The 27,108-nt window shown below is 44.6% G+C and overlaps 1 protein-coding gene across 1 annotated transcript in view; it reads left to right on the top strand.

The window, feature by feature from the left end:
* The window catches only part of ATP8A1 (ATPase phospholipid transporting 8A1), a 780,070-nt gene that overhangs the window by 220,181 nt on the left and 532,781 nt on the right, over positions 1 to 27,108 (top strand). Inside the window, exon 6 of the mRNA XM_086963885.1 lies at positions 25,188 to 25,228. Coding sequence (XP_086820011.1) covers positions 25,188 to 25,228 — 41 coding nt within the window. The remainder of the gene's footprint in view (positions 1 to 25,187; positions 25,229 to 27,108) is intronic.

A 27,108-nucleotide genomic window follows, 5' to 3' on the forward strand; every position in this document is an offset into this window, starting at 1 on the left:
TTCCTATGGAAGCTAGGTCCTACCCGTAACTGTAACTACATGCTGGCGATCACCATAAGGTTTTATATATATCTCTAGAGAGAGCGCGAGAGATGTAGACATAGTTATATATATATATATATATATACATTCTCTGTAAAAAACAGGCAAGATAAAAATATAGCTTTGGTTATTACTTTAACATATGTTTTTAAAAAGAAATCTGAAATTCACTTTAAAAACCACAGGTAAAGTACAGATGTGATTACAAATTAAAACCAAAAAAACATTAAAATTCACAAGTTATGGTTCGTTTTACAATTCGTACCTCCCACTACAACCATGCAGGCCATAACATGCTAAATGCAATGCTCGAGTGGGTAGTTTAAAGTTTGTTTGCTTGCAACGGTAAACAAATAGTTGGAACAGTGGATGTTGGGCAATCTAGGAACAAATTATTCCATTGATGCAGACCATATTGTGAGTTTTATACTGCTGGATAAGAGCGGAAAATGAGCAACATCCAAGCTTACCTTCCTGTATAGTACATTATATCACGAATGGTGCTCAAATGGGAAAAGTTGCCCTACAGTAACATTCTTGAGTACTTATTTGCATTGATCACTGTAGCTGGAAGGTATTCTTCATCGGCGTTTTCACCATACCATAGTAAGTGAATACTCCCAGGGTTAATCCTTGGGTATTTTTTAATATTACCCTGGATCCGTGCTTTAGTCCAGAATAAGAAATATGAAAGAACTTCCTATTACGGTGGGTCCGCCAGAATAGTTGGTATTCAGCTTCTCTAATGTGTGAAGAGAGATTTTGTGATGAAGGCAAGATTTTTGAGGACCTATAACATTACTAGAGGGTTGACCATCTCCCTTAACATTGGGCTAATTTTCTCCAAACCCTGTGGTTACTGAACAATCCACCTCCTTCGTCATTGTCATCAGGAGAGCAGCAGCAGTCCTCGACTTAACATTACCCATGTAGGAAGTCAATACCAATGTACTTACTGAAGTCCTTATCCCGCAGCCACTACTCAAGAACCTCTGCTTCCTTTTAATGAGGCTCTTATTGATATACTTGTGGGTTTCTCTTGGGGATCCTGACTTTCTGCTCCAGCAGCCCACTCCGGAGAGCTTGGTGATCGTCCAGTTGCCTGGACTTCAGTTTGTTCCCTACCATCCACCCAATAGGGAATCTAAGAGGACAGAAAAAACTGTAGGCACGTATTTTCCAGTATTACCTTGCCTTGCGATTTGTCAACACCTCATACCTCCCTAGGCACCTTGTGGGATCGAGTGGTGGAAATCTTGCCAACTGTTCCGGAAGAAGATAACAAAACCCTGCCATGCCCGCCCTTGCCTGTCAAGATTCTGCAAAATACACCATCTGTTCTGGCCTGGACATAACAGACTGTCTGGACATTGCAATTGGAACCAGTGTGGTACTTGGCTGCCAAGCCTGAATTCGTTCCACAGGCTTTTCAACAGACATGCAACAGTTGCTCATGGACATGCCCTTTGATAGCTCAAAACTTTTCAAAGTTAAGGCTAACTTGGCTCTGGAGAAAATTATAGAGTAATGCCACCATTAGCCCTTTGGGTCTAGCACAGTCTCTTCAGCATTTCCTCTAATGGCAGCGCCCGTTTCAAGAGTTCAGTAGGAGATACCTGCAGAGGCAATGCCAATTCGGGCCACAGCTGCAACAGGCCTCCCAGCCCTTTCAAGGTCGAGGCTGGGAGCTGTCAGATAACTTTAAGGCCCCAAGGGGCATTGCACTACCTCATATCCCAATTTCTCCGCCAACAGCCACTACCAAACCACTTTAAATGTTTTTGTGGCACACTATTACCTGGTAGGAGGATGACACCTTTGACCTTCCTGGATGGCAAAACACCACCTCAGACCAATGGGTGCCCCAGATTGTGGAACACAATACTTCTTGCCCATCCTTTCCTATCACTTAGATATACCACCCATGCCACAACACCTCTTGGAGAACCAGTTGTCCATACTTTGTGGAGAAGTTCGGGATCTCTTGGCTAAGGGAGCAGTAACGAGGAGAGATCGGGCTGGTTGCTATTCACCGTCTGAACTGCTTTCTCTGAAAGCACAGGGTTAAAATACTCAATCTGGCCCAAGACTTGTCTGCCGTAGATCCAGGAGGACACATACTTGCACATTCCAATCCTGTAGTCTTGTTACCTGCGGTTTTAGGTAGGCCATGAGCACTTTCAGTTCTCTGTGCTCACCTTTTGGCTTATCAGTGCACCTCGGTTGTTCACAGAGGTGATAGTGGTGGTCCAGCCCATCTTTGGAGGTTTGGAATACCAGTCTTCCAATACATTGATAAGTGGCTATTGAAGGCGGGTTTGCACCAAACAGTCACAAGCCACCTCCCAATGAGGCTGGACTATTGACATTGTTGGGTTTCTCAATCAAAGTACCAAAGTCACGCTGACACCTTCACAATGCCCGACCCCCCTTAATTGGCGGTATCCTAGATACAGTGCTCTTCCAAGCTATCTGTTCGCCTCAAAGAGTCCAGGATGTTTGCACTATGATCCAAATGTTTCACTCTCTGGCTTGGCTCTCAGTGAGAGTGGCTCTGAGGCTTCTGGGCCTCTTGTCCTTCCGCATCCTGCTAGTGGACCACACCATGAAGTCTCCGTCGGCTCTCCACCAAGCAACGTCTCAGACTCAATCCAGGTGTTGAAGGAGACTGCAAAAGACCTGCAGAGGTGGCTACAGAACTGCAGTTGGACTGGCGGCAGATCCCTGCCCCACCCAGAGCTAATGGTTGTGAAGTATTGTTAAAAATTCGAGTGCTGGTTGACTGGGGTGTGATCTGTGGTCCAGCAGCAACCACAATCCTTGTCAGGGTAAGGCACAAGCAAACGTCAAATTACCCTCTGCTTAACCTTCTGGTAGCTTGGCACAGAGCAGTCAGGCTTAAATTAGAGGCAATGGGTAAGGTATTTGTGAAACACTTCAAACAATAAAAAAGTGAAAACACCACACTAAAAGATCCCACACCAGGTTAGAATATAGGGCTAAGATTAAACTGTTAAATAGCTCCTAACAGCCCAAAGCTCCGACCGCGACTATCTGCTTGCGCTGGACTGGGTCAAAGTCAAACGTTCTGGCTGAGTGCGATGGGGCTTGGGTAGGATACAGTCTCAGGGTAGTCCAGCGGAAGTTTTATCTACTCACTTTTTTGCCAAGAGACCATTCCACATTAGAGAGTGTTGCAGGAAGCAAGGAGAGCATTGCGGGCAGGGGTCGGCGTGGTGCAAAGAGCAGGCCGGGCATTGTGGCTGGGCGGGCTGGAGGCTTTGCGACGGGGGTCTTCCGCAGGCGATCAATTCTTGCTGTACGCAGAGATAGGCTGGCAGTGGCTTGTGCTGAATTTTGGTGTGAGTGGTCGGGTTCTGAGCGAACAGGCACGTTGGCGATCGTAAAGAGCCTAAAAGCTTGGTTTCAAGAGCCTGTGAGCCACACCAAGGGTCCAGGACCTGAGAGTTTTGCACTACCGGGACATATAAAACCTAAAAGTATATTTCCTGCTTTTCAGAGCCTATCCTAAGGGGGTCTTATAGGTATTAAAAAGGAATGTTTATGCATAGCAAAAGTTTTTTTTTCAGGTCGAAATGGCAGTTAAAAGCTACACACACAGCCTCTGCAATAGCAGGCTGAGACATGTTTACCAGGCTTCTTAAGTGGGAGGCACAACCAGTGCTGGAGACCCACTAGTTGCATTTAATTTAGAGGCTCTCGACACAGGTAATGCCACTTTAATAGGGACTTACAAGGAAATGAAATATGCCATTTGGGTATAAGCCAATCTAGCATGTTGAGAGAGCACATGCACTTTAGCACTGACTGGTACACAGACAAAATATCGATTTTTAAATATCGATATACAAAAATATCGAAGTTTAAATATCGATGGGACAAAATATCGAAGGTAAGTAATATCGACAGTCTAAATATCGATATTAGTATGATATCAGTAATATCGAAGTTGTAAATATCGATGTCAATAATATCGAAATAAATAACTTCGATGTTACTAATATCAATTTTTAAATAAATTTAGTGTATATGATATTGTATTTATTATGTTTTATTATTTATTTTTAATGTAATTTAATTAAATATTGTCTTTTACTACTGTAGCGGGTTGTGGGTTTATAGGGGAATAGGGTGGGAAGTAATTTAATTATGCTAAATTAATTATTAATTAGTAGGAATTATTAATTAATTAATTGAGAATTAATTTTTAATTAATTTTAATTAATTGATTATTTGATAAATATGTTCTGTAGCGGGTTATGGGTTTATAGGGGAATAGGGTGGGAAGTAATTTAATAATTAATTAATTAATATATGTTTGTACATATTTAAATTAATAATTAAATGGTAATTAATTTATATTAATTAGTTAATTAATTAATATAATTTTGTACATATGTTTAATTAATTAGTTGGTAATTAATTAATATTAATTAGTTAATTACATTAATTATAGTAATTTTTTTATATATATATTTTTTTATTCTTAATTAATTAATTGGGAAAAATAATATTAATTATTAATTTAAATTAATTACAGCTAATGTGCTAATATATTTACTTTATTGTTATTGTTAATTAATAATTAATTGGTAATTAAATAATATTAATTAATTTTGGGTAAAAGGAGTATTTTTAGGGTTCAGGGTCAGTTTTCAGTTTTTGGGTAAAGGGGTATTTTTAGGGTTCAGGGTCAGTTTTCAGTTCTTGGGTAAAGGGGTATTTTTAGGGTTCTGGGTCAGTTTTCAGTTTTTGGGTAAAGGGGTATGTTTAGGGTTCAGGGTCAGTTTTCAGTTCTTGGGTAAAGGGGTATTTTTAGGGTTCAGGGTCAGTTTTCACTTTTTGGGTAAAGGGGTATTTTTAGGGTTCAGGGTCAGTTTTCAGTTTTTGGGTAAAGGGGTATTTTTAGGGATAAGGGTCAGTTTTCAGTTCTTGGGTAAAGGGGTATTTTTAGGGTTCAGAGTCAGTTTTCAGTTTTTGGGTAAAGGGGTATTTTTAGGGTTCAGGGTCAGTTTTCAGTTTTTGGGTAAAGGGGTATTTTTAGGGTTCAGGGTCAGTTTTCAGTTTTTGGGTAAAGGGGTATTTTTAGGGTTCAGGGTCAGTTTTGGGTTTTTCGGGTACAGGGATATTTTTAGGGTTCAGGGTCAGTTTTGGGTATTTGGGGTACAGGCGTACAGGGTAAAAACAAAAAAATATTACATTAAATCAATTAAATAACATTAAAAAAAATAAAATTACATTAAATAATTAAGTGTTTTATTTATTTTAAATGTATATGTATTAGTTTTAATTTTGTTTTAACATTTTTATTTAATATTTGTAAAAGTATATGTATTTTAAAATTATTTTTACATTATTATTAATACATTTAAAAAAACGATATTTTTAATTCCGATAATTTTGTACTACGATATTTTTTTTCTCGATATTTTTGTACTTACCTTTATGAAGATAGGATTCCGAGATTTTTGATGTCGATATTTTTGTTCCGATATTTTTGTAGTTCGATATTCTGTCTGTCGATATTATGTCAGACATTCGCACTGACTAGCAGTGGGAAAGTGTGCAGAGTGCTAAGGCCAACACAAATGAATTCAGCAAAAATAGGAGGAGTGAAGGCAAAAAGTTTAGGGATGACCCTGCAGAAAGGGCTAAGTCCAACACGGATGGATTGTTGCTGTGTTGGGTAAGTCATCTGGGAGAGGAGCCAGGGGAGGCTGGCCTACTTATCAACTTGCTGGAGTTGCAACCAAATCGCTTTGTACTGACAGCGTTCCTCCTGACCATCAAAAGGTAACAGGTGCAGGTATTCATGGACAACACAACGAGCATGTGGCAAACGTGGTAAGCAGGGCGGTGTGGATTTGTGAGTTCTTTGGCTGCTGCTATGGCGCTGGTGCGCAGTGTGTTAGTTCAGGACATATGCCAAGCAGTACATGGGTTTCCGTCCACACATTCACAAATTGCTAATGCCTGGATATCCATGTCCAGCTGGATGGACACCTCGCTCAATTGGTCCTGCAGAATATTCTGGTCTGAGGGATTCCACATACCAACCACCTGGCGAGGTACTGCTTTAGTATCCATTCACAAGGTGAGGAATCTGCGGGTAGAAGCCTATATCAAAAGAACAAGGGCCATATGTAGGTAATAAATGTTTTGCGATTCTCCTATTGCGATTTTTAGGGAATCGCAATTAGAGAATCGCAAAACGCAGTGTAGGTAGGATTAGCAAAATATTTTGTGAATATCACCTATTCCTTATTTGCGAATCGCAAATTGAGATTCGCAAATAAGAAATACCTTCCCATTCATTCCTATGGGCTAGAAGCCCCATAGGAATGAATGGGAAGACATTCTCAATTTGCGATTCTCAATTATAGAATCGCAAATTGAGAATGCAATTTCAAGGTTTCAAGCGTGTCAATAAGACACCTGTGGTATCTCCCTCTTTCTTTCCACCCCCGGCGTCTCCGCGTGTAATGGTGCTGCTCGCTGTGACATCACTTAGAATGTCACCGCGACCAGCGTTCCAAGGCGAGCGCCGGAGACACCAGCTGAAGAGGCTGATTGCGAGGCTGTGGCTGAAGTCACAGGAGTTTGTATCTTGGAATAAACCTTCCGTTGTTATTCACCATCCTGAGTCTTGGTCATTCCTTTGGTGAATTCTACACTGGCGACGAGGGTGAAAGCCTCTTGTGACCTCAACACGCCCAGGGAAAGTGAAAGAGCACAGCCGTCTGAAGGAAAAAATGAAGAACAGCTGACTCGAGTAAACCCAGCCAGATGACTGGGAAAGGTATCGCGTTACTGTGAAACTGACTGCAACGCGAAGAGCTGACCGGAGCAAGAAGCAGCTCAAGAAAGGAATGTGTTTGTCGAACACTCGAAGGATTGAAGGTCCCCCGGGGAAGAACGTGTAAAGTCCTCGTCTGACTGACGCCCTGGATGTGAGGTACGCCTGCATGTAACCCTGCGCGCTGACCCCAGACCTTCCGCCTACGTCTTGTGTGGCGAGCCACGCCATCGGCAGCTGACAAGGTGAGGTAGACTTCCTGTTCTTGTCGGAGCCTGCTAGCGGCCAATTATAGCGCCACCGGAGCAGAGACTGAAGGCGAGAGCCAGGCGCATAGTCATCAGCTTTTCATCTGAGACTTTCACCGCGCGTCTTTCTAACAGCAACTGGGCAGCGTTGTGTGTTGACGCCTCAGGGGCGTGTGAAGCCTGACTATCCTGTGTGAAACCACCCTACTCAGAGACCCTTGTCATTGTGGCGCATGACACCTTGCGCCTAGTTATGAGAAAGCACGCACAGGGCAGCGCGGGAGGAGAGATTAGCGGGGTTGGAGGCTGATATCCCTACCGCATTTGACGTCGAAGCGAAGTGCTTTGGGCTGCTGCTAGAAGTGAACATATCAGCGCTGCGAGGAAGCAAGGAGCGTTTAGGCGGCTGCAAAGATCGTGAGTGGAACACCAGGAGGCGTCTAGGAGCGCGACGTGGGAGGAGGAAGGAGCCTAGGAGCGCAGCGGGACAGAGTTTTTCTTGCAGAAATTCGAAGCCACATTCCTGAATAACTGTGTGTTCAAGCGACAGCGCGGCGTGGGAAGTGAAAAAACATTAGGAAGAGCAACTTCGTGTGGTGGCACGATTTGAGAGCACAAGCAGGGGGACAACTTTGATTGTGCATGGGTTTCGTGCTGAATAGAGCTCAGCTTGATGCACTGAAGGGTTCTGGCCTTGTTTTTGTATCTCCATCACTGCGTGGATGAAGTCAGGCTACACTGGAAGATGGGTGTAGCATAGTGGTGTGCATCAGAGAAACGTAACAGTATAACCAGCACCACTCTATGGTTAAGGCTTCTGCACCCCACACCCTCATTTTTTTTTATTAAGGATTGTGCAAGCATTCTTCTCTCCGTATGCTCCTGTTTAATGTCACTGGGGGAACTTGAAGTATAGAATGTATACTTTTTATGGTGTATGCTAACTTACCATTTTTCAAGCGTCATTGTATCTAATGTGTGCGTAGTTCTCTTGGGGGTCAACAGGGGAAGACTTAGCACCCAGCATGCAGAGCGTGACCCCTCCACCATTTTTCTTGACCACCCCTTGGGATCCCAACATTCAGTGGAAGAAATGGAAAAAGTGTTCTTGAATTACGCCACTGTTTGTGGGCCAAACCTGGGCTTAGAGAGAGAGGTTGCATTATTAGCATACTATCTAGGCGCAGAGGGAGAGGAGGTCCTGGATCATCTCCCAGATTTAGGGACACAGGAGGCGAGAGGTCTGAACGAGTTTGAAGTGAGCCTTAAGAAGTTAGATTTATACTACCTTCCCAAGACAAGCACAATCATGGAGAGGTACCACTTTGGGAAGAGAGCACAGAAGGAAGGAGAGTCTATAGAAGATTTTGTGTCTGAGTTGAGAAAATTAGCCGCCACTTGCAAGTTGGTGGAGCGAGTGAGGAGAGAATTAGGGACCAGTTTGTCTTGACTTGCAGGATGGAGCGGGTGCGTGAAGAGCTATGGCTTAAAGATGACCCGCCGTTGAGAGAGGTCCTCATCATAGCCAAGCAGGTAGAGCACATGTTGCAGTGCGTCAAGGAGATTAAGCAAGATGCAGGGGAGAAGAAGAATGATGACAAGACCAATGTCAGTGAAGTGTCCGAATGCGAGACTGTGTCCGTAGTTAAAGGTCAGAAGGTAGTTGGCAGAGAACAGAAGGAAGGCAGGCCAGGAGGATCATTCAAAGGTACCTGTTACAGGTGTGGCAAGCAAGGGCACCTATCCAACGACAAAGAGTGTCCCGCCCTCAGATTCACATGTAACAAATGTGGTAAGAAAGGCCATTTCAAGCAATATTGCAAGAGTGGGCAGGGGGCCAGTAGACAGAGTAGAGACAGAACGAATGTGGTGTGCGACGAGATTGTAGTGCAAGTACAAGAGTTGAAGGCGCCTGGTCCCAGAAACCCCACGTGTATGGAAATTACAGCACAAGTTGATGAAGATCAAGTCAGTAGTCCTAAAGACACCATAAAAGTAGGGGAGGTTGACCTAGAAGCATTGTTTGACTCCTGTTCTAGAATAACAATTATCAATGCCAAGGAGTTCTCACGTGTGTCTAAGGGAAAGATAATCTTGAAGAGGCTAGACCTGAGGCCAGGAGGGTATGCGGGGCGCCCCATCTCCATGAAAGGATACTTTCTGAGTAAAATTGAGTACAGGAATAGGACTACTGTGTCTAAAGTATATGTATCCACTGTAGGAGACAACATTTTGGGGTGGCGAGCTCAGAAAGGTTTGGGTGTGTATCTCAATCCCAACAGCAATCCCCAGATTTTAATACAGGAGATACAAGAATGTAAGACTGACATCACTAAAGAATTTAAAGAGGTGTTTAGGGATGGGCTTGGATGCTTGAAGAACTACTGTCACAAAATAAGATTGAAGGTGAACGCCAAGCCCGTTGTGGCTAAAGTAAGAAAGCTCCCCATAGCCATTCAGGAGGAGGTCAAATCCGAATTGGAAAAACTGTGCAAGGCTGGAGTCATCGAACCTGTGGAAGCGACTGAATGGTTGGCACCCATCGTGGCAGCGAAGAAGAAGGATGGGTCAGTCCGGCTCTGCATTGATTTAAGGGCACTAAATAAGGAGGTCGTGGTGGACCGATACCCCTTACCGAACATCACCCAAATGATGAGCATGCATGCTAGAGGGTGCCAAGGTGTTTTCCACCCTCGATCTCACCTCGGCCTATTTCCAGATAAAACTGCACGAGGAGTCTCAGGAACTCACAGCTTTTGTGACACCTATGGGTGCTTACAAGTTCAAAAGGATGCCTTTTGGGTTAGTCTCGGCAGCCGCCGTGTTCCAAAGAATCATGGGCAACATCCTAAAAGGCATCCCAGGCGTCATGTGTTACCAGGATGACGTGCTTGTTTTCGCAAAGAACCACGCAGAGCATGATGAGAGACTGAGATGTGTGTTGAAGAGGTTTTCGTCCCAAGGCCTTACCGTAAAGAAGAACAAATGTGTATTTAGCTGTGCAGAGTTGGATTTCCTGGGTCACAAGGTGACGACGGAGGGCATACGTCCCAAGGCCGAACTGCAAAACACAGTTGTGAATCTGTCACCCCCCAAAAGCAAGGACGAGATTAAATCATTCATGGGGATGTTGGAGTTCTATGTAAAGTTTATAAGGAACCTGGCAGGCAGGACTTACGCCATCAGGCTACTGTTGAAAAAAGATAACAAATTCAAATGGAGCCAGGAGTGCCAGAGAGAGTTCGAGGATGTAAGGAGAGCACTCGCCGAAGCCCCCAGTTTGAAGTCATATGTGCCCAACCGGGCAACGATCCTCACCACAGATGCAAGCGCAAAGGGGCTGGGAGCTGTCCTCACCCAAAAAGGCGAGGAAGTAGAAGAAACCATAGCTTTTGCCTCAAGGTCGCTCCAGAAGTCTGAGAACAACTACTCAGTTATCGAAAAAGAGGCATTAGCGGTATCATGGGCAGTAGGAAAATTCAGAGACTTCCTGTGGGGTACACAGTTCACCCTCCGAACCGACCACAAGCCGTTGGTAGAAGTATTCAACAAAAAAGGTTTGGATGCCATCTCCAGCAGGATAAGGCGTTGGGTGGTCAGCCTCCAGGAGTACACGTTCAATGTTGAGTACGTCCCAGGAACGCAAAACCTTGCAGCTGACTGTTTATCCAGACTCGTCAGAGAAGAAGAAGCGAGGGTAATGCAAGAAAAAACAGATGAGGAAGAAGAAGGATTCATGGTGGAGAATGTCTGCACCATCCAGAAGGCGTTGGGAGAAGAAACATGGAGAAAGGCACTGGATGAGGACAAGATACTGGAGGAAATTTGCAGAAGAGGGAGAGATGGATGGAAACACGGCGACAAACGAGATGAAGACCTACGGCCTTACCAGGCTATTAAGGACGAGTTGACCATAGTTGACAGATGCCTGTTCAGGGGAACGAGGCTTGTACCACCGGCGACTGTGAGAGACAACCTGGTCGAGATAGCCCACGAAGGGCATCTGGGTATCACTAAAACCAAGCAAAGACTCAGGGAGAGTTATTGGTGGCCGAACATGGACCTGGTCACCGAAAGGAGAATCAGGGAGTGCGTTCCATGCAACAATAGCGACAAGGTCCTGAAGCAACAGACGCCACCCATGGTGTGTAGGCCGCTCCCATCAGGACCATGGAATGAGTTGGCATTAGACATCGTGGGCCCCATGTCTGGTGAACTGCGGACGCCCTACATTTTGGTGCTCGTAGATTTGTATTCTCGGTGGCCGGAGATAAAATTCGTCAATGAAGTCACGACCAAGACTGTCATCGGATTTTTACAGGAGGTGTTCATCCGAGAGGGGCTCCCCAGCAACATCCTCACTGACAACGGTGTACAACTATGCTCGAAGGAGATGGAAGACTTCCTAGAAGAAAGGGGCATCAGACACAAGCGTTGCGCGTTATACCACCCCGAAACCAATGGCATGGTCGAACGTTTCAACAAAACCCTCAAGGAGAGCATCCAGTTGGCCAAAGCCAGTGGCATAAGCTGGAAAGAAGAGGTGTGGAGGCGCATAGAAGCATACAGGTTCACGCCGCATCAAACGACTGGCGTCACCCCGTTCAAACTACTCCGCGCCAGGATACCCAACACTAAGCTTACCCCAGGGTGGATGGAATGGCACAAGGGGTGGTCAGACCGAACCAAAGAAAAGGATAGCCTGAAGAAGCATGAACAAGCCATGAAAGTGAGGAAGGAAGGATACGACCAGCGCAAAGCCACATGGGAGGTCGAATTCAAAGTAGGAGACGACATTAAAATCAGAGCTCCCACAGGGAGGGCAAACTGGTCAGGGTACAGCAGTCCTACCAAAATCACTAAACTATTTAGGAACGCTGTCAAAACTCAGGAGGGGAAAATATGGAACCTGGGGAGAGTTGTAAAATACCACCCTCCAGCGGAAGTTCCTGAAAGTGCACGGGGGGGGGGAGAGGGTGACTCTAGACTGGACCCTAGTTCCACCACCTTGACGCCGTCAAGTGCCCCTCACCCTGGCCACAGGCCCAAAAGGAGAATGACCAGACCCCCCAGGCATTTTGATCAATATGTAATGATATAACCTTTGCTACCCTGCCTAATGTAAACTTGCACCCTCTCTGGGTCTGGGTTTCTGTGTGCTCCACTCCCCCATACTCGTTCCTTTAGTCACCCCACGTTTTCTTTCTGCACATGTTGTATTTAATGTTTTCAATTTACAGGGAAGGGGGATGTGTGGTATCTCCCTCTTTCTTTCCACCCCCGGCGTCTCCGCGTGTAATGGTGCTGCTCGCGGTGACATCACTTAGAATGTCACCGCGACCAGCGTTCCAAGGCGAGCGCCGGAGACACCAGCTGAAGAGGCTGATTGCGAGGCTGTGGCTGAAGTCACAGGAGTTTGTATCTTGGAATAAACCTTCCGTTGTTATTCACCATCCTGAGTCTTGGTCATTCCTTTGGTGAATTCTACAACACCCTTTTGCACCCCCTGAAATTAACATGTGTGCACATGTGGCGCACATACATGCGCTAAGGGCACTTTCCGAAATGTGCATTTTTCACAGAAATCGCAAATTACCACCAACCTGAAGTTGGTAATTTGCGATTCCTTAAGCATAAATTCACACAACTTGGGTGCTACCTACATTGCATTTAAGGAATCGCAATTTGGGATTCCTTAAATGCATTTGCAAAATAAGGAATCACAAATTTTGCAATTCCTTATTTTGCGTATGGGTGTTTGTGTGCTACATAGCACACTGCCCAAATTGCGATCGCAAATGCAGAAATTCTGCAAATTTCTGCATTTGCGATTGCAATTGGGCTACCTACATATGGCCCCAAGTCACTTACCTTTGGTAATGCCTTTTCTAGTAGAGACACTATATAAAGCTGCAGATTTCTCATCAACCCACTCTTGTCCTCTTTCTGTAGAATGGTCTCATACAGTCCATTAATAGGATTCCAATCTGGAAGCCTGCACCCTGCCACATTCTGATTTCAATGGCTCTGCATCTATCGGCACAGACAGAGGTCAGAATGAGATTGACGTCAGCGCCCGGAGGTGGTGTATTGATGTCCCCTCCGGGCGGGACTAATCCAATGTAGAGCCACATGCTAGGGGATTGCTACAAAAGTTTACGGATCCAGTCTGGTGCCTGGGGAAATTCAGAAGGTCAAGAATCTGGGGTGAGATAGTCTCTACCAGAAAAGACAATACTGAAGTAAGGTCCAGGTGTACGAATTATTTTTGAGGTCGGTAACACCCTGAGTAATAGAGTCAGGCCTTTTATGACGGCAAAAAAGCCTTTTTTATCTACAATTGCCCAATTTGCGATTTGGTAACCTTTCACTGAATCACAAATCTGGCTTGCAGTTTTATGGTGTCCCTTCCTAATAGCGACTTGCAGTGGTATGTGTGAATGTTTTGCGACCGACATGCAGTCGCAAAACATTTTCATTTTGCCGCCCTCTCAGAGTTGGTGGTGACCCATTTACACCTTTGTAAATGTTGGGTTAAACCTATTTTAAGAGCAGGCAGTAATCCCATGGACCACTGCCTACTCTTAAAAAATAAAAAGAAAACTTCATTTACCATTTTGAAATGCAGCCCATTGTCCGTTAAGGAAAATGGGCTGCTTAAAAAAAAAGAATGTACCTTAGCTACCTGATACATGTAAACACGTTTATAAGGATCACTCACATCAAGCATTGAGCAACAGCTTTTTGAGATGTCAGAGTTCCTTTTCGTCTTGTTTCGCTCCTCCCCTGAGCTCCAGTCTTGATCCATGTGTCTGCAACGCTCATAGTTGTCAATGCTGCGTTGAACTCCTCCTCTTCTTTACTCTCTTTATCTTCTATGTCTTGCAAAGTTCTTTTTAGAAGCACAGTGACTTTTTCCTATTATGTAAAGAGATGCACATTGTTCTTGGATTCATATGTAATGCCAAAGGGAAATATCTTCATAAACCTGATTTCCTAAAGTTTGTGGTAAGAATCTAAATGATTTGCTGTGCTGTAGAGAAGCTGAGATGTCCTTGAAACAAAATGTCTTATTTGCTTTTTCTGAAAAGTAGTCAAATTGCACTGATATGTCTCTAGGTTTCTGATCTTTATGCTGGTGTTTCCAGCCTACCCTGCCCAGTTTACATCCTTTGGCTCTACTTTGTGTTCTCTCTTAAATACTAAGAGGACATCCAGGGGATCAGCTTCATTAGGGCCATGATTGGAGTTTGCATATTGGTAGGAGCCCCTGGCCCTGCTGCTTCTGAGGGAGGTTCTTTTCCTTCCATCACATTTGGCTTAGGTGTTGGGAGAAGGAATTTGTTAGCCTTTTCTAGTTGTCTAAATTCGGATATATCTTTGAAAAGGCAAGCCTAGTGATGTAGGTAGTGCCTCAGCTAAAAAATTTTAAACTATTTTTTATTGAGGTACAATATCATACACATGTTACAAGAATAAGCACATATTACAGTTATATCAACTTGTCCCACAATTCACATTTCCTGATTTTTATACAACTTGCAAAATATCATAGCCGTGATGTACAGTTGTATTTTCCGAAAGTTGTACCTGTAACAAATTCTAAACCAAAACCAAAAACATGATACCCAACATTCCCTCCCACTACTGCCATCTACATCATACACTATGAAGGAATGTACTTTCGGCCTGGCCCCAAGAGGCCACCACCCTAACCCATGCTGGCACGGAGGGGGCCGTAGGTAGTCTCCAATGAAAAGCAATGGCATGTTTTGCTAAGAGTACAGGAACTGCTGTGCTGGCCTTTCCAGCTTAGGACAGGGGGACCATTTCAGGCGCACCCCATCAAGGGAATCCGGCATGGGGAGGCCATTTGCAGTACTGAGCACTTGTAATATTTGAGACCAGTAGGTCTGCAACAAGGGGCAGGCCCATAGCTTATGGAGAAGGTTAGCGTCTGGGAGTGAGCATAGTAAAAAATTCTGGCTAGTTCTGTCTCCCATGCAGTTCGAAAGTGATTGGAGGGATCTGTCGGCTTGGTAAAGCTATCAAATGTTTCCTCCACATTCCTGCTGTGTATAATAGCTGGCACACCTTGTCAGTTGGGGGGGGGGAAGGTATGTGTAGTCGGGTTTTAAATAATGTTTAAAAGGAGCACATAGAATAAGCCTCATAAGTAATTGCCCTGGTGAAAGATTGCAATTTGTTACTAATGCAGAAAAATCGATTCTCTTCCAGGGGATCCTCATCAATAGTCATAAGCATTAGAATATTCCCGCCCATGCGCGGGACCCCAGAAACATTATATTATATGTGCCCCACATATATATATCCACATATATATATATATATATATATATATATATATATATATATATATATATATATATATATACAGTTTCACCTTTGCCAAAGCTTACACATTTCCATCAGTCAATCTCCATCGATAAAGGCAACATCGCAGTCTGCAAATACACAGGTAAAATATCTTAGCCTTACGCGTTTCAGACGATAATACGTCCTTGATCACAAGCATGGATGACAGCACATTAACTGGCAAGAGACTTCTGATATATTTTACAAGTACCATTTATTGCCCTCAGGTGCGGCAACACGTGAATGATCACGTAATGTCTGAATTGCATTGTGGGTACAGAAGTCTTTCAATAAGCACCACAGTTCATGATAAAACTCAATGCTGCCAAATCCAATTGAAATATCACAAAATATAGCCATTAGTGGGCTCCCCATGTACGGCATTCTGCGTTGTAACAATGTTCATTGCCGAACTGATGGACCGGAATCGGCCCCCCAGTAAGGAGCACCCATCGGCCCGCTGTCGTCCGCGGTAGTGCAATCCCCACGGATGTGCATCCTAAGCTTTGGCAAAGGTGAAACTGAATATATATATATATATATATATATATATATATATATATATATATATATATATATATATATATATTCAGTTTCTCAAAAAGCTGTTGCTCAATGCTTGATGTGAGTGATCCTTATAAACGTGTTTACATGTATCAGGTAGCTAAGGTACATTCTTTTTTTTTAAGCAGCCCATTTTCCTTAACGGACAACGGGCTGCATTTCAAAATGGTAAATGAAGTTTTCTTTTTATTTTTTAAGAGTAGGCAGTGGTCCATGGGATTACTGCCTGCTCTTAAAATAGGTTTAACCCAACATTTACAAAGGTGTAAATGGGTCACCACCAACTCTGAGTGGGCGGCAAAATGAAAATGTTTTGCGACTGCATGTCGGTCGCAAAACATTCACACATACCACTGCAAGTCGCTATTAGGAAGGGACACCATAAAACTGCAAGCCAGATTTGTGATTCAGTGACAGGTTACCAAATCGCAAATTGGGCATTTGTAGATAAAAAAGGCTTTTTTGCCGTCATAAAAGGCCTGACTCTATTACTCAGGGTGTTACCGACCTTATATATATATATATGTATATATATATGTATATATAAGCAATTGCAGCCTAATAGACACCAGAGCTGAATTATGCTGTAAAGAATTTCCATAAACCATGAACAAACATGCATTATAAACATGAGAGACAACAACATTATTGTTTCAGAACTGTTTTAATGCTCAGAAAGCAGTGGAAATTTTCATGAAACACTGAAAGCATAGGAAGCTCCCAGGCTGCATTGCAAAACTATGGTCTAAAAAGACTGAAAAGCTAACCTGCATCAACATGCAGCAAACTGACACTGTGCCTTTAAGCCACCCATGACCCCCAGCTTCCCATCATGCCTCAGGGGTGACAGTTAGGTCAGTTGTTCTTTCCGGCTCCTTCAGGAAGGACCCTGGTAACACAGCTCCACTCTTTTCTGGCTTTTTGTCAGAAAATTCCTTCATTATACAGATTTTTTGACTTACTTTGACATTTTACATCAAGTCAAGTAAGTATCTGTCTTTATTGGCAGTTTTTTTGAGGCATTTTCTCTCAAAATGCCCTCACTCTTTGATAACTGCCCTTCTTGTGGCAACAAGAAGGCCAAAACAGACAGTCATGATGTCTGTATACTTTGTTTGCCTGAGCATCATGACCCAAAGACCTGTCCTCACTGCGAGCGCCTGTCAGAAAGAACTCTTAAGGACAGGGAAAGGAATCGCATTTATGGCCTGGCCCAAAGGTCATCCAGAGGAAGTTCTCGGTGAAGAAGGGCTCTAAGAGGGCTAGAACACCTTCAAGGGACAAGTCTTCACGTCCTTCAGCTTCAGCGTCGGTCTCGGCGCTGAAGAAACAACTACCGGTGGGTCATTTATCGAAATCCCCTCCGCCGTCGTCAACCAGGCGACGATCGGCGTTGAGGGAGGTCACTCCTCCGCCATCGTCAAGGCGACGATTGGCGCCGAGGGGCGTTACACCTCCGCCGTCGTCATCCAGATGACGATCGGCGCTCGAAGTGTGACCCCGCTGCCGTCATCAACAAGGCGACGATCGGCGTCGAGGCCCAAGATCCCTCCGCCGTCGACAACCAGACGTCGATCGGCGTCGAGGAGACTATCTTCGTGGGCGTCTCATCGGCGCTCGGCGTCGAGGATGGCCAATACCCCTCCGCCGTCGTCGCATAGACATTCGACGTTGAGAGAGGAAGCTCCCTCGTCGGCTGGTCATCGTCGTTCGACGTCGAGGGACCATCATTCCTCGCATCGTTCGCCGTCGAGACATTCGACGCCGAGATTACTTGCTCCGTCGACGCCCCAGAGGTTTTCAACGTTGAGAGAAGAGGTTCCATCGTCGGCAGTGCAACGCTGTTCGACGCCGAAAGACCAGCGTTCGTCGACGTCGAGGCATTCGACGTCAGAACACCCGACGTCGAGGCCACATAAAAGGGCTGATTGGACGGCAGGGGACTCGGTGATTATGGTGGCTGAATCAGCTTTGCGCCACTCCTCTTCATCTTCTGGCTCCTCGAAATCACCCTCAAGGTCCATAAGTCCGGTCAGTAAAACACCTTTACGACGGACAGATCCTTCTTCAGAGGGGGTGAGGTTGTCCCCAAGATGGTACCAACCTTTGGATCGTTGGCAAGACTCAGGGGCTGCCAAGCGGATGCGAGAGTACGCTAGTCCAGAACACAGGTCTCCACTTCAAAGACTGGTGGCAGAAGTGGACAGACGCAGCCCTCCCAGGCGCCAAGTTGAAAGATCGCCTGTGAGGAGGCCATCCAGGTCTCGTTCTCCCAGAAGGGAAGAGCCGGCCAGATCTCGTTCTCCCAGAAGGGAAGATCCAGCCAGATCTCGCTCTCCAAGAATAGAAGAGCGTCCAAGAAGATTGCGTGAAATGAGGCATGGCTCTCATCACAGGAGTCGAAGAACTCCATCGTCTTCTTCTTCTTCTTCTTCCTCAACCCAATCTTCCAGGAGAAATTATTCTTCCACACTGACAGATAGTTCTGTCTCCAGAGTTTCTCCAGTGGACGACATCAACATGTATCTAGATGTCTTGCAGAGAGGGGCTAAGAAACTGAACATTGAAATGTCTGTCCCCCAAGTGGCAACGACAGTGATTTTTGAAACGTTGCATCAAAAATCTGTCTCACGTCCATTAGTACCCTTGGTTCCGGGTATTATGGATCCTGTTAATGGTGTTTTTTCTAACTCCAGCGACTATTAAGGCGGTTCCGGCTCGCATACAGAAAAAATACAAGCCAGCTGACTCCGACCCAGTCTTTGTGAAGGCCGACCCTCCAGCAGACTCTGTGATTGTAGCGGCGACTCGGAAGACTCATGCAGTGTCTGCCTCTTCCTCAGTGCCGCCAGACAAAGACAGCAAATCACAGGACTTGTGGGGCCGAAAAGATCTCCAGTGCGTCCGCTCTATTAGGTAGATATGATAGAGCCCTATGGGATTCCATGGATCATTTCAAGTCCAAACTACCAAAAGAGGACCAGAAGGACTTTGAGGAAACGCTGACAGAAGGCTGCCTAGTGTCTAATCAAATAATTAGCACAGCGGCGGACAGCGCAATGCTGGCGGCTCATTCTTATTCTCATGGAGTTTGTGCCAGGAGGTATTCTTGGCTGCGCCTCACAGGTCTCAAGCCCGATGCACAACAACGTATCTTAAACCTTCCTTTTTCTGGTACTTCTCTCTTCGGGGAACACGCGGACGAGGAGATGAGCCGAATGAAGACCGAGCTGGACACTGTGAAAGCAGTCGGTCTAGAGAAGAAAAAGGAGTTCAAGCGCCGCTTTAAAACCAACAAGGGCAAAGGGACTCAAGAGAGGGTTCAAACCCCTCAGTGGTCCCAAAACAAGAGTCAAGGCAAGTCCCAATTTTGAGGAGGCAAATCGGGCAGAAGTAGAGAAGGTCACTAGCAGTCCTCTAACAAGGCGAGGGGAGGAAAAGCCTGAACAGTGGCTTCCTCTGGCGCCGTTGCCCACTCCAGTGGGAGGAAGTGCTTCACAACATCTGGCAGAGTGGGTCAGCATCACAAAAGATCGTTGGGTGCTGAATATACTGTGCAATGGATACACGCTACGTTTCCGTGCGCTCCCAAAGAACATTCCTCTGAAGAAATCTCTCCCCCACCAGTTGGAACTTGCCCGGAGAGAGGTGAAAATTCTTCTGCAAAAAAAAGCCATAGAAGAAGTACCTCCCTCTCAAAGGGGAAAAGGAGTCTACTCCAGATATTTTCTTGTTCCCAAAAGAGATCAGGAGGATAAGTTCAGACCCATCCTAGACCTTCGTCTTCTAAACAAGGTCATAGTCAAAGAAAAGTTCTGCATGCTAGCTCTCCACCAAATATGTCCACATCTGCAAGTCTGGGATTGGATGTGTTCGGTGGATCTGCAAGATGCATACTTTCACATTCCGATGGCACTGCGTCACCGAAAGTACTTGAGGTTTGTGATCGGCAACAAGCATTACCAGTACAAAGTGCTGCCCTTCGGGTTCAAGTCCGCACCACGAGTCTTCACCAAATGCATAGCAGTGGTGGCGGCTTTCCTTCACAAAAAGGGACTTTTCATCTATCAGTACCTGGACGACTGACTCATAAAAGGTCCATCTCCTGTACAGGTAGCGAACGATTTCCAGCTTTGCCTGCGCCAGTTGCACAAACTCGGGCTCCACGTCAACTTGGAGAAGTCAGTCCAGCAGCCAACACAGTCCATCCACTACCTAGGCTCTGTTCTGAACATAAAATTGGGAAAAGCGTTTCCTTCGGAAGAGAGACTTTTTTCTATGCGGCAGAAATGCAGAGTTCTGCTCGAGTCGAGAAACCCAACAGTCCGACAGGTTGCCTCCCTGCTAGGTTCCATGGCGTCCTGCATCTTTCTCATACCGAACGCCAGGTTGAGAATGCGTCCTTTACAGCAGGCTCTGGAGGACCAATGGGACCAAGCAACAGGGCGTTTGGAGGACGTCAAGGCAGACACACTCAGCAGGCACTTCGAAGATCAGCCAGACTGGGTGCTAAACGACGAGGTGGTAGACGAGCTTTTTCGTTGTTGGGGTCGTCCAACTATAAACTTGTTTGCAGACGACGAAAACAAAAAATGCCACGCCTTCGCGTCCAGATTCCACGGGCCGGGGACGCAGGGGCATGCTCTCTTGATGGATTGGTCAGAGACATTTGCTTACGCATTTCCTCCCCTATCGCTGATCCCAAAGGTGGTTTCCAAGCTCCTCATGTCGAACATGGAGATGATTCTCATAGCTCCGGACTGGCCACGGCAGTGGTGGTACCCGGACCTTCTTCATCTGTCTGCGTGTCCACACAAACGGCTACCTTGCAGGCCAGACTTGTTGAGCAAGATGAACGGGAGGATTCTGCATCCCAACCTTCCGTCACTGAACCTGACAGCATGGCTCCTGAGGTCCTGCAGTACGGACAGCTGAACCTGCCTCCTGAATATATGCACATTTTAAAAGAAGCTAAGAGGCCTTCCACAACAGCGTCTTATGCGTTCAAGTGGAAAAGGTTTTATATGTGGTGCAGGGAGCGTCATCTTGACCCTACTACGGGGCAGGAGGAGGTTGTTCTACCATAACTCCTTTCCTTAGCAACATCTGGGTTGAAGTATGCTTCCATTGGAGTACATCTGTCAGCCATTGTAGCGTATAGGAAATCACCAAGCCAACTTTCTTTCTTTTAAGTTCCAGTGGTCAAGGATTTCCTTCAGGGGTTGAAGAAAGTCTATCCCCCTGTGCGAAATCCTTCTCCTCCTTGGGAGTTGAACCTGGTTCTATCCAAGTTGATGGGGCCTCCTTTTGAGCCCATCCACAAGGCCTCGTTGCAACACCTCTCTTGGAAGGTTGCGTTCTTGGTGGCAATTACATCAGCGCGAAGAGTAAGTGAGATACAAGCGCTGTGTACAAAAGAACCCTACACTGTTTTCCACCATAACAGAGTAGTCTTAAGAGCAAATCCATCCTTTTTACCTAAAGTGGTCTCTGATTTTCATATTAATCAGTCCATTTCTCTTCCATCTTTGTTTCCAAACTCTACGACCCCGGCTGAGCGGTCTCTGCACTCTTTAGATCTAAAGAGAGTGCTTAAGTTTTATTCGGAAAATACCAAAAGTATTAGGAAGACGGATCAGCTCTTTGTCAACTATGGTTCAATGAGAACAGGCTTTCCAGCTGCCAAGAGATCCATCTCCAGATGGATTGTTTCCTGTATTAAATTGGCTTATCAGCTGGCGGGCAAGCCATTACTTTTGTCACCTAAAGCACACTCTACTAGGGGGAAAGCGGCCACAGTAGCTTTCTTACACGATGTCCCTATGCCTGAGATTTGCAAGGCTGCAACCTGGAGATCAGTTCATACCTTTACAAGGCATTACTGTCTTGAATCTGATTCCAGGACTGGTACTCAAGTAGGACAAGCCTCTTTGAGGAATCTATTTGGGTAGCCTGCTGCCTGTACAAACTTAGTTTTTCTAGGCTTAGTATTGATATTACTGTTTATCATTACTCCTTTGCCCGCAGGGAGATGAGGTGAGGCTCGCTATTCTATTCTAATGCTTATGACTATTGATGAGGATCCCCTGGAAGAGAAGGATTAGTTACTTACCTGTAATCCTAGTTCTCTTCCAGGGGTATCCTCATAAGCAACCCTCCCGCCTCCCCGCGCAAAGGATTATTTTAAGTTGGAGATATGGTTAACCTAAATTTTTCATGGTTTTTTCAGTCTCCGCAAAGAACAACTGACCTAACTGTCACCCCTGAGGCATGATGGGAAGCTGGGGGTCATGGGTGCCTTAAAGGCACAGTGTCAGTTTGCTGCATGTTGATGCAGGTTAGTTTTTCAGTCTTTTTAGACTGTAGTTTTGCAATGCAGCCTGGGAGCTTCCTATGCTTTCAGTGTTTCATGAGAATTTCCACTGCTTTCTGAGCATTAAAACAGTTCTGAAACAATACTGTTGTTGTCTCTCATGTTTATAATGCATGTTTGTTCATGGTTTATGGAAATTCTTTACAGCATAAGCATAATTCAGCTCTGGTGTTTATTAGGCTGCAATTGCATATATATATATATATATATATATATATATATATATATATATATATATATATATATATATATATATATATATATATATATATATATATATATATATATATATATATATATATATATATATATATATATATATATATATATATATATATATATATATATATATATATAGATATATGGATATATATATGTGGGGCACATATAATATAATGTTTCCGGGGTCCCGTGCATGGTCAGGAATATTCTAATGCTTATGACTTTGATGAGGATACCCCTGGAAGAGAACTAGGATTGCAGGTAAGTAACTAATCCTTATCTCACATTATGAAGAGAACACCCTAGGTAGATATTCCCGTTGCATGCGTCCCATCTTCAAGCACCCTATGGGCAAATCTAATCCCAACAGGAGAAAAGCAGGGACAAAAGGTTTCAATGTGTCTGTTAGTTTATTGGTCCTAGTTAGACATGCCTTTGCCAATCTGAAGAGGTTTGTGGCCCTGGGAGGCAAACAAACAGAAGGTAACAGGAGATATTTCAAAGTACCATCTTTATAGGCAGCTGGCAAAAGCTGCGTTTCATAAAGGGAATGACCAGGGAGCCAGCGGGTTTTCCACTGCTACTGTGCGGCTAGATAGTAACGCTCATCATATGGGCTAGCCAGCCATCCTGCATTTACTGGGAATGTCAGTGTAGCAAGTGCCACCCTACATCGTCCCAACCCCCATAATTTACATAACCAAGAAAGAGCCTATGCGCCTAAAGAAAGACTTTGGAAAGAGGAGGAGAAGGTTGGCGAAATAATAAAGGAAAAGTGGTAACGCAACGATTTTCACCAGGGCAACATAACATGCCCAATTGCCAACAAAGGCAGGGAAGACCAGAAAGTTGTTTGTGTTCGGAGTGTTTGCAGGTTGCCCAGGTTTTCATCGCATAGATCAGTAGGTTTATAATATACGTTGTTAGCCCAATTCACCTTGAGAACCGATCTGGAGGCAAACACAGAGAAAAGCTTTGTGATGTCCGATATGTCAATGTCATTGTCACAGACATACAAGAGGAGATTGTCAGCATATAGGGAAACTATGTGCATGGTGCCATGTACTGGAATCCCCCAAATCGCTCAGAGCAGACAAATCTGGTCCACTGAAGGCTCCATGGCAATGCTGCATAATAACAGTGCCATGTCGGGTGTCTCTACCTGTGGGCCACGGTGCTGATATACACTTCCTGGGATTTACCCGAGCCGAAAGGTAGAGAATTGAATGGGTATCCATTTCCACCGGTAGTTTCGGTAGTAGGCAACAGGCGTGTAATTTAGTTAAGATTTGAAAGTTCTTATTTAAAATAGAAATTAAGCGATACAAAGCTAAATCTGTTGCGTCTTTGTGGGGCTCAAGTAATGTAGAGATAAGGGTGGCATTGATAGTCAAGGGAAGTGAGCCCTTAGAAAAGATGGCTGCGTATAGGATCAGTAATTAGAGTGCCAATTGGAGAGCAAACTGTTCCAACCGTACCTGGGAGCTTCCCATGACGCAAGTCTTTACGGATTGAGCGGATCTCTGAGGATGTAATGGGTGTGCCTCAACTACATAACCCCGTTAGTGTACATTTTTCTGGAATCAAAAGGAGTGAGCTTAAGTGTGAACAAATCCTTACATGGCAGTATATTTATCAGAGCGATACAAAAGGGGGTGATGGACGGAGCGTTTGAGCCAATCAAACACTCACCCCCAGTCAACTGATCTGGGTTTAATCGTTCACCCTTCTTTAGCTCACTCAGCCACCCCAGTTCAGACATGGCCATATGCAAATCAGTCTGACCCTGTGCCTCATGGGAACAGTCCAGCCCGAACCGCTAAGCCATGTCTTCCCTGGACCGGAAACAAGCATCCTGGGACCGGTTTCGGATTCATAATCCTCATCAGCCAGGCTATCTTGAATCCAGTGGCCAAGTGAGCAAGGGACTCACTTCTGAGCATACCCTGCCAACTTAGGGCGGTCAAAGCGATACAAAAGGAGGTGATGGACGGAGCGTATGAGCCAATCAAACACTCACCCCCAGTCAACTGATCTGGGTTTAATCCATCACCAATTTTTAGCCTTGTTACAATTATGATGACAAATGTTTTCATTAGTGGCAGTAGTCTAGTGACTTATGTGGCTCTTCCTTTTCAAATGATTCCTCCCACTTGATTCTAGGCCCTCACAGAGGGGTGGGAAGAATTCCTCCGGAGGTATTGAACAACATTTACCGGCTGCTGCCTGGTAGGCTAATAACATAAACGTGCCATTTGGCGTGCTGAGGTCATTGATTGTGGTGGGAGAAATCCCTTGTCAACAACGTGCTTTGATTAGGTGTGCTGGCGAGATTGCTAAATTTGGAAAACAGGCAAATAGATGGAGTGTCTTGCAAGAGATGTAGAGCAAAACTGGCATTGAATATAATTAACTTTTCTGCTGTAACATGCATTTCATTTAGATTTAGGTGTGCACCGCTAAACTTTACTTTGTTTTTAGAGTCCTATGAGTTACGGCAATGTCTACAAACCATTTTAATTAAGTTATTTTTATTTCCTACTAGTACTGAGGAACGGTGCTTGGGAGATTGTCCACTGGGAAAAGGTTAGTTTTTTTCACCTTAAACCTGCACCAAATGTGTATCTGTTGCACGTAGACTGCCATAGCTTAGAACGTTGTTTACAATGCATGTTTTTACTCTGCAGGTCAGTCTTGATAAATCATATGCTACGAACTTGCACTAATCTATAAATTATACTCGCTTTTCCTTTCTGTACCATGAATGCAGGTGTTTGTGAAAGTGTGTTTTTTGCAAGTCGGAATCTAATATTTAAATAAACTACATGTTACTACAATTAAAAGGAAATAGTGAGGTATATCTTGAAGTCCTCGTTAATCCAACAACTGAGAAATCTAGTTTAAGTTGCAAGTACTGATTAGAATTTTAAAATAGCTGTTTAAATATGATTAATTTGGAACATATTGCCACATAAACCAGCTTTAAGGTTGGAAGTACTTTGCAAAGTATTGCAAATATTTTGTAACATGCTAACATTCAGATTGAAAGCATTTACCAACTTTCCTGATACCCTATATGACTATACATGTTGGTCCCTATCAACACGTTTTTTTCACTTATTTGAAAATGTACCTGTTGGGCACAAGAATACCTTTGCAGTTTGAATTACTGGGCAAAGGGACTCCAAAGTAATTGGCAAGGATAGATCTGTCGCTAATTGATTTCTTTTTTTATGTGTGTGTTTCGCTATAGAGAAAGCATTCCCTAGTGCATCAGTTGGCATCGAAGTGACATCTGTAGTTAAACTGCTCTAATTCCAATATCTTAGTTTTGCGTGTTACATTTATCTGATACAAATACTAGAAATGTCACTATGGATAACCGTAATACTCATGACTCTTAGTAATATCACTTTTATTGGTTTCCACATAGGTAAGCATGGGCGAATTTTGCGAATCTCGCGTTCGCGAATTTTGCGGATTTGCGAACTCGCAATCGGCAAAATCCGCGAATTCTCGCGAATTTGCGGATTTTTTTTTTGTGTTTGCGCGGGTTTCTGCCAGTTCGCGAGGGTTTTTTACAATGTCGCAAATTGCGAACTTACCTGTCGGGTCGCAAGTTTCGCGAACTTGTTGTTTCTACGTGTCCAGCCTGTTTGGGACACTCTTCTTCATCACTGCCACTCTCTGTCACCACTGCCACTCTCTGACTACTCATGCCACCCTCTGGCCCACCCATGCCACCCTCTGTTTCATCACAGCACCCTCTGGTTGTCCAGTCAGTGTACATTATTGTGGCAACGCAAGCACACCTTCCCTGCCTCAAGTGACCTGAATTAATTTGGGGCTGATTAATGTGTCACAGAATATTTTTTTAGCTGGCACCTGCTTCCTTAGTGCTTCCTGATTAGTGATCTTTTGCACTTGCTAAGTGCTTTCATTGTTGCAAAATTAGTTACAACACCTGCCCTGCCCCAACTGACAATAATGCATTAGGGGCTGATTAATGGATTTGAAAACTTCCAGCCTGGCTCCTGCTTGTCTCCCTTAGCTGTAATTCAGGACCTTTGTGGCATATGTGTAACTATTCTGAGGTTCAGAGCAGGGTCACATAATAGTTTCAACTGGCAACTGAACTCTGGAGGGGCCCCTCAGGAAGCACTACAGGAAATGGCTACTAATGATGAGCCTGAACTTTTAAACCTGGTAAGTAGTTACTTTCAGTTTTGCTAAGATCGTATTTCTGCAATTTTGCACTTATTCGCGGGGCGCGAACTCACGCGAACAGTGCGAGCAAAATCCGCTGCTCGCGGATTTGCGGATTTTGCGGGAGATTCGCGAATCTCGCGGATTGCGAATTTACCCAAAATCTGCAAAATCCGCGAGCGGAACGGATTTTCCACCCATGGTTACACATAGGTCATTTATTCTGAAACTAGTGTAATCCTCATGTGTCTAGAAACAAT

This window comes from Lissotriton vulgaris, chromosome 3_1 (assembly GCF_964263255.1).
Source record: "Lissotriton vulgaris chromosome 3_1, aLisVul1.2, whole genome shotgun sequence".
NCBI lineage: Eukaryota > Metazoa > Chordata > Amphibia > Caudata > Salamandridae > Lissotriton > Lissotriton vulgaris.